The sequence below is a fragment of the Solea senegalensis genome, linkage group LG1 (genome assembly GCF_019176455.1).
Source record: "Solea senegalensis isolate Sse05_10M linkage group LG1, IFAPA_SoseM_1, whole genome shotgun sequence".
In the NCBI taxonomy this organism is placed as follows: Eukaryota; Metazoa; Chordata; class Actinopteri; order Pleuronectiformes; family Soleidae; genus Solea; species Solea senegalensis.
Genome location: NC_058021.1, coordinates 6,520,347 through 6,528,303, shown reverse-complemented (window position 1 = coordinate 6,528,303; position 7,957 = coordinate 6,520,347). Strand labels below are relative to the sequence as shown.

The following is a 7,957-nucleotide window of genomic DNA, read 5'->3' as shown; positions in this document are numbered from 1 at the left end:
TCATAGTATAGTATGTCGTGCAAAATGTGACAAAAATGTCATAGTATAGTATGTCGTCCAAAATGTGACAAAAATGTCATAGGTTTCTATGTGGACCATACAAGTCCTCCAATGACAAACTATTATCTGGACACCTGAGTAAAACACATTTAGTTCAGTCTTTAAATAAAACTTAAAGCTTTAAATAAACCCTCAACCAATATTTAATCCATATCATTCAGATTTTTCAATCTGAGACGTTTTACAGTAAGGGCGAGTATGAATAAACAAAACACTTGAACGACCACACAGTCTTTTCTCAACTTTTATTGCTGACATGGGATAGAAACAGTGTCAGTGCTTCAGTCGTGGTCTTGAGAGGTTGCTATGGCTTCAGTTGTCCACCAGATGTCACCGTCACTGAAGCGTTGAAGCTTTGAATCTCTTTCGACACAATTGTGAGGAAAGCCTCAGTGCTTCACAAAGCTTCACTTGCCCACCACAAGACTTTTTGTCTCTTTTCAATCTTCACTTTGAATGTTGAACTTTAAAACGTCTTGTTTTTTATAAGAATTGAACATATGACAACAGAACGTCACACCAGCTTAATTATCCACTGAGCTCCCTGCTCCGACAGTACTTCAGGTTTTCTTAGAACCCTTGACTGTTTGAACTCATAAAAAAGGAGATCATCATAACAAAATCTGAACTCACAACAATGAAACAGAATCATCAGCACAGTAGAAGTAACTTAGTGTCACAGTACCACCTGCTGGCAGGTTTATTTATTGTTTGCTGTATTTGTAGCATCACCATCGTTTTAGTGAAGCTATGTACAGTATGGATGATGACAAACACAGAGAGTCGCGTGGACCTGAAAGGCTAAATTGTTATAGTGTGAACTAATTTGACGAAAGTTTGGATTGTTTCTATTTAAAAGTTTTAATATCAGCTGCAAATAAAATGAATATGACGCAAAAAAGAGAGAGAGAAAAGACTAAAATCAATCCCTGTGAACAAGTGAGTCACTGATGGAGTGGACTGGCTGCCTCTTTGTCACAGATCATGTGACTGATATTCCCCCTAAAGCGTGTTGCCTCTTGTAGGAAGTCTCTTCCCCGAGAGTCTCCATTATCAGATTGTGACAGTGTCTGATGAATCCCAAATGCTCAAGCTGCCTTTTGTTGTCTTTGTGAAAGGGGATTTTAAGATGTGCATCTGGTAGGAAATTGCCTCGGCGTCTCTGGCTCCGCTCTCCTTATTGCAAACACGTTGTCATACAAGGCCTTTTGCGCATTTGGGGTCCAAATTTGGAAATTTGCTGGCCCGCGTTTTCTACCGTTCTCTCCCCCTCTTTGGCCATCATTGATGTCAGGTGGTCGTTTTGTTTGTAGATGAGAAATCGTTAACTCGCTTCTCATGTGAACAACAGCTGCGGCACGAAAAAGCCTCTCTGACTCACACAAGGGAGGAGAGGTGGAGGATGAAACGCAGCAGATGACGAGTGCTGATGTGCTTCGTTCACACCCATCAGTCCTTCTTTAAAATAACGTCAAAGTTGGAGATGAACAGTAGTACCCTTAGTAGGACACCAAAGTTTTAGTTTAAAGTGTATATTGGACAGTTATGTGATTAACAGACAGATTATTTTTTTGCATTTATAGATAGATAAGAATGACATAATTTATCATTATTTTATTTACATGATTTAATGACTAATTGGTTAAATTAAACAGTCTGTAGTCCAGGGGACAACAAGTCAGTTTACTGCGTCTTCTTTGAGCCTCACACGAGGTAAAAGTTATTTCATGTATTTCAAACCAAACATAAATTCTAGCAACAGAATCTTCATATTTTTTCAGAATAAGGTGCTCTGAATTTGTGAAACTTGATTTTTGAAATCATCTGCCGGACAAAAATAGTGAAGCTTACAGGCCGCCAACTTGCAGCTTTGTACATTAGCAATAACGTAGTCAAACAATGACGTAAACCATGAAGATTAGAACCAACGACTTGAAAATGAGCGCGTAAACTCACAGTGAATGAAAGCTTTAAACGGAAATGAAGTTTCCTTTTTTACAAATCCATTAGTCGTGACTCACACGGTTCATCAGTACTCGCTGAGTTTGAGTTAGCCTCCACACTGATAACAGCACCTCAGGTTTGTCTGAAGGGTGAGGTGAGGCAGCTGCAGTTTCACGTTCAAGTTCATACTGAACTGGTGCAGGTTCTGTTACATTACATTACGTCATTTAGCAGACGCTTTTATCCAAAGCGACTTACAAAAGTGCATTTAAACATTTGGGTACAAATAAGAGCTAGAAGTAAGTAAGAGCTTTCAATTCTACATTTCTACTGATCTCTCCGACATTTCTTATCCAAACGCCGCCAAAGTTTGAAGCCTGTCAAGCAACCTGTCGGACAGTTACGTCATTAAAAAAATTTAAAAAACACTTTCTTGGTTCAGCAAACGTCAAAACACCAAATAATATCCAGGACACATTTTTATTCAGATAAAAAATAACACTACAATAAATCCTATCAACGAAATTACAAACCAGAAAGCATAATCTAATGTGCAAAATTGGAAATAATATTGCATAAACAAAAGGTCACATTGTAAACAAAAAGCAGCAGAAAGAGAGATAATGTTTTTACTGAGAGTTCCTTACATTAGTTTGAACCTTTGACTCAATAAAGAGGCTGAAAGTTGCTTTTAAAGTGAACTAAAAACCCCACACAGAACCAGAAAAATATCAAAACATCGAAAAATGCATGTCACAACTCTTAAAGGCCATGACCTGATGACTTCCAGACTTACTTTCCCTTTCTTTTTATTTAGCTCCCACTCCTCCACTTCTTCACATAACAGAGTAAAATATATATAATCATGTGGTGAAATAATGATCACAGCTCACCGTGGCCATCTAGTGGACAACAAGCGTCACTAAAACCTAAATCGTCAAGCAACAGATTGACACAAAAGAGAAATAATGAAACAAATCTTTCCTTTTTCCATACTGAAATTATAAATTACATTCAAACCAGACAAGTCTCTCAAACCCATTGAATAAATACCATTTTAATGCAGTATTTAAAACAGGAATGTGTGTGTGTGTGGTCAGTCTACATCTAAACAGTGTAATGACTGTAGTGAATTTTTAAATATTTATGTGCGATAAATAGTTTAAACGAAGCCACAAATCCTGAGTCTTGACACACATTCATTTTAACATGAAGACTCTACTGAACCGTTTCATTGTAGTACAACAGCATTGTATACATACAGGTAGATAATATGGAGTAATAATAATAATAATAATAATATACTATTCTAATGACTCCCATGGAAGTTAAAAGTAAACATACAGCGCCTTTCTATGTTTCAGCTTTTAATTCCCTCAACACTTTTAAAGAGTTCAGACTTTTGCTATAACAACTGAGCCCAAAATGTTTAATTCTATACGACACAATCATTTCAGTTGTCTATTTAAAGACAAAAGGCCTTTTTACTGAACAGCTTGGACTTCAAATGTGTAGAAGTGTGTATGAAGAAGTAAAGAAAAGAGCAACTTGAAAAGCACTGTCCTTCTCTGTTTGGCACTGAAAACCACTGAAGCAGAACAAACACTGTCCTCTAAAGGACAAAGGAGACTCAACTTAACTCAGCGAAGGGCAAAGACGATGACTATTGTTTCGCAGTGACTCATTTTTGTCACGGGAATGTGGCTGATGTTTAAACATGAATCTACAACACACGGACTTCCACTACCATCACTTTAAATGCACAGACAGATGGAGGACGACACACTGAGGGTCACAGTGACACAGTGAACTAACTAACTACTGTACATGTCGGTGTCACGCAGCCCGTGGTTGATGACCTTTGGTTGACTTTTCCTTGAGTAGAGACGAGGACGGACAGCGGAGGTCAAAAAAACTGCCTCACATGTAGGGCCGAGTACACGTCGGACTAATTTCTTCAATTGATTCACTTCGAAATCACATCCAATTCGATTCAATGTGGATTCATTTGAAGATATTTCAATATTCCAAATCGATTTTTACAGAACTAATGCTGAATATTGTAAAAATGGGGATTAAAAATTGAAAGAAAATTGCACTTTTTACTTCATATGACCACTAAGTGCAACTCTACAGTCCATGTAAGGATTTTACAAATTGATATCCTTCTAATAAAGATTATTAGAAATCTGAAAATCATTTTTTTTCTTTTTTAAGCCCACATGTGTTTGGGTACATGAACAGGAGGTAAAACAGCTTTTAAGGGCCACGCAGGTAAAAAGCACAGTATGCAGATTTTTTTCGGCTGGAAAATGAAAAATGTTACACAAAAAAATTGATTGGCACTCATATTTGTTATTCTACTGATGTTCTCAAGCAACGAAACCCGCGTTTTTATGATGCCAGTGTTTCCTACGGGCAGTTTCTTTGTCCCGGTGAGTGTAAATAAACCAGAAAAAGACTTGAATTCTCTCCTCATCAAAGCTGAAAACAGCGTCTCCACCAACACCTCCTGATTTATAAATATATTCTCCAGTAATTTCAAGTATTGGAAATGGTCTCACACAGCTTTTTCATCCAGATTCATTGATACCAGATCCGTCCGTGGCGTCTAAACGTCGATGGCCACGCCGTGTTTGGTTGAAATCACATCCCTGGTTCCCGTCAGGTACATGAGCACTGAGCACAGGTGAGGCAGTGTCGCCGTGGTGCTCACGTACAGCCAATAGGGGATCGGCGCTGTCTGGCCGAACGGGCACACCCACAGTCCGTGGCGTACCGCGTCACGGATGTGGTGCGTCGCCATGGAGATGAAAATCATCCACGGCAAGGAGCACCAGGCGTCTTTGAGGCGAGCGATCCACATGAGGAAGCGGAGGGAGAGACACAGCACGGGGATGAGGGAGGAGCAGTGGAGAGGAGGGCGATGAGGGAGAGACACGGCCGCCTTGGAAGAAGAAGAGAGTAAGAAAAAATAAAAATTAGGTCTGGTCCTCTTATGGTCGAGATTTCATTGGTTGTTTAGTACCTGGTGGAAAAAACTGGAAACTCTATTTGAAACTGTGCCTTGTCAAAATAAATCAAAACCTGTATGGCTTTAATTTGAAAGGCCAGACACAGGAAGTGTAATCGTATGTCGGATGAGAAGTCCAAAGTTTGGGAACATTTTGAGAGAGTGAAGGAAGGCGACGTGTAAACTCCACAGGCAGATATTTGCTTATGTTTTACAGACTGTGCAAGTTTAATAAATTCATAAAATGTTACCATGCTCTCCTGCTGCTGTGAATAAAACAAGACACTGGAGAACTTCATCATTTCTATTCTGAGGTTTGAGAAAAACACTGATCAATATTTCCTACATTTTTACCAAACAACTAATCAATTCCTTGAGGAAATACAAATTCAACATATTTAGTGAATAGTTTGTATTGTTAATATTAAAAGTTTATGTTTTTCTTTTAAGGAAATTATGGAGTGGATGAAAAATGAACAATGATGTGAGCAGACAAATGAAAATAGAATTGGTAACACATTTCCAAAGAGAGATATTACAGTTGGATTTTAACTATTATAAGCAGGCATTTATTAAAACGTTACTTTTTTCATATTTATTTAATCATTTCAACATGTTATTATTGTTTAAAGTAGCAGAAAATACTTAAAGTGGGGCATTAAGACATTCATTTATGATGCTTTTTTTCCACCAGTCTATGCATGAGCGACTCACTGCCTGGGTCTGTGTTTACAGCGAAGCCAAAGCAGAAAATACATTAACATGTTTGCTCATCATAACATTGCTGCCTGTTTTCTTAATACAGTACAGCCACTTGTTCACGAGACAAACCATTTTAAATGTTTAAATGGTTTAAATTTGTTTCCAGAGTCCTCCTTATCAAGCGTTCAGGTCTTACCTTGAGTGACATGGATCCAGCCAAATAGAAGTGGTCAAGGTCTATGATTGAGGCCAGCAGTCCGGCCAGAAGAACCTCATACACGTCACTCTTTTTCCTCAGTCCTATAACAACCGCCCACGACCACAGCCCCACGACTCCGTGTGTGCCATTGTCCAAGAGCGCACGCAGCCACAGGTGGTTCTGAATCACCGACGCTTGGAGGACGTGGTCGGCCACCACACAGAACATACCCAGACCTGCAGAGGCCAGCAGGGAGGCGGAGCTGAACGTCTGCAGGAGAGCCTGAGCTTTTTCTGTCTCCACGGCGAGGCTGAGCGGTACCGGTGCGCCGCCTCCCCCGAGGCCAGCCCCCAATAATGGTGACGAGGAGGGGGAGGAGTCCAGCTTTGAGTAGAATCCTTGCATGCTGACAGATGGCGGTGAGGGCCAATCGCCACTGATGGTCAAAATGATTCACATATACTGGAGAAGAAATAAATGAATGAATGAGGGAATCAGAAAGGGTGTATATTTAATGGTGTAATACTGTAATTCACTGAAGCACTGTAACAAATTGTATTTATTTTCAGATTCATTTTGAATCATAAATATGTTGTGAACTATATATCAAAACACTTGAAATGGTGAGCAATACCATCCTAAAAACATTTTTATTGCAACATCATGATGGAAGATATATTAATTTCTAATTACTAAACAGTTCATTTTTCCCAAACTGTTGGAACTTTTCTCACTTGACCTCCCCCACTCCTGACCAGACTAGAAGTTCAGTGGGCCCCTGGTCATTTTGAGTTTGAGGCCCGTCCCTTAAAACCTTGTTTTAATTCAAAATATACAGCCAAGAGAGAAAATGGGCTCGATTAATCGGCTGAATAAATTAGTCGACATCTTGTACAAAGGAGAGCGATACATACACGCTGATGAACCTTTACTAACTGCCTTGGTACAACAAGGTGAAGGAAGGGTAACCATTCATCCTGCATGAGATTCTTGATAAGTCAATAACTATAGAAACAGAGACAATTGTTCTCGACGTAAACCGAGAAGGGATTTAAAATACGTCTGTTTCTCACGCAACTGAGTGAAATGTGGCACAGACTCAAATCAATCTGGACTCGTCCAATTCATCCCATCAATACCCGGTGTTGCTGTATCAATAAAGCCTCCATCTCGTGACGTACAGAGGACGCAAACGTCACTCTGCCTCTGAGTGTAAAATATTAATCAAGTGTTTATTTTTATCACATTTAGCAGCTGCATCTCCATGTCAAGCTACAGATTCAATGTTAAGCTAAAGCTAAAGGCTAAAAAATAGGAGAAACCTCCACATGTTTCCCTCCATTAACAAAGCTAGCGTTGGAGTGTTTTGGGGTTGTTGTTGTTTTTAAAACAAGAACGTTTAAATTAACCTCATATTACCGAACTACACCATCATCACTGACAATGACAGGTAGCTACAGGAGCTAAACGGCTAACAGTGACAGAGAAAGATGTGCTGCTTTGTGTGTAGGCGGACAGCAGCTGTCGCGGCTAGCTGTGCTAAATGCGTTCAATTTCCACAACATGACACACTTCGCTTTCAAATAAAATACGGGTTCTCAGTGCCTGTGGGCTCATTCGAGTATTTTTGAAGGACATTTAAAGCAGCCGGCTGTCAAAAGACGGACACACTCACCCCATCTCCCTGCGTTGATTAGCATACACACTTCCTCTGCTGCGTTTTACTGTAGGGGTAATGGTTGACGGCGCTTTGCCGCCACCTACAGGCCATAGGAGGACCCACTGGTCCCACGTTAAAGTGTAGTCAAAGGAAATAACCACAAAATATGCATAGATTTGTTAAAAGATATATATATAGCTGATTGTTTAAGTTATTTTACCAAAATGTAATGTTTATGTAGTTAATACAGATGTTAAGTTATAAACTTGTTTATGTCTGTAAAATGTCAGAAAATGTTGAAAAATGTTGATGAAAATGAATGAAATGAAAATGATGATGTTCTCAAATGTCTCTTTTTGTCCACAAACTGAAAATGAAT

The 7,957-nt window shown here is 39.3% G+C and overlaps 1 protein-coding gene across 1 annotated transcript; it reads right to left on the bottom strand.

Annotated features, from left to right (window-relative positions):
* Window positions 1-2,465: 2,465 nt before the first annotated feature.
* Window positions 2,466-7,643, bottom strand: tmem267 (transmembrane protein 267). The gene is made up of 3 exons (XM_044036234.1): window positions 7,594-7,643; window positions 5,916-6,380; window positions 2,466-4,951 (listed from the first exon to the last, which is right to left on the bottom strand). Exons 2-3 carry the CDS (start codon window positions 6,321-6,323, stop codon window positions 4,616-4,618), a joined length of 744 nt encoding a protein of 247 aa, XP_043892169.1. The 5' UTR covers window positions 6,324-6,380; window positions 7,594-7,643; the 3' UTR covers window positions 2,466-4,615.
* Window positions 7,644-7,957: the final 314 nt, after the last annotated feature.

What these genes read in the sequence shown, in the direction of transcription:
- tmem267 (XM_044036234.1), bottom strand. Translation starts at nt 6,323, where the DNA reads ATGCAAGGATTCTACTCAAAGCTGGACTCCTCCCCCTCCTCGTCACCA. An exon ending in CTGGATCCATGTCACTCAAG is followed by an intron (nt 4,952 to 5,915) that starts GTAAGACCTGAA and finishes TCTTCTTCCAAG; the next exon opens with GCGGCCGTGTCTCTCCCTCA.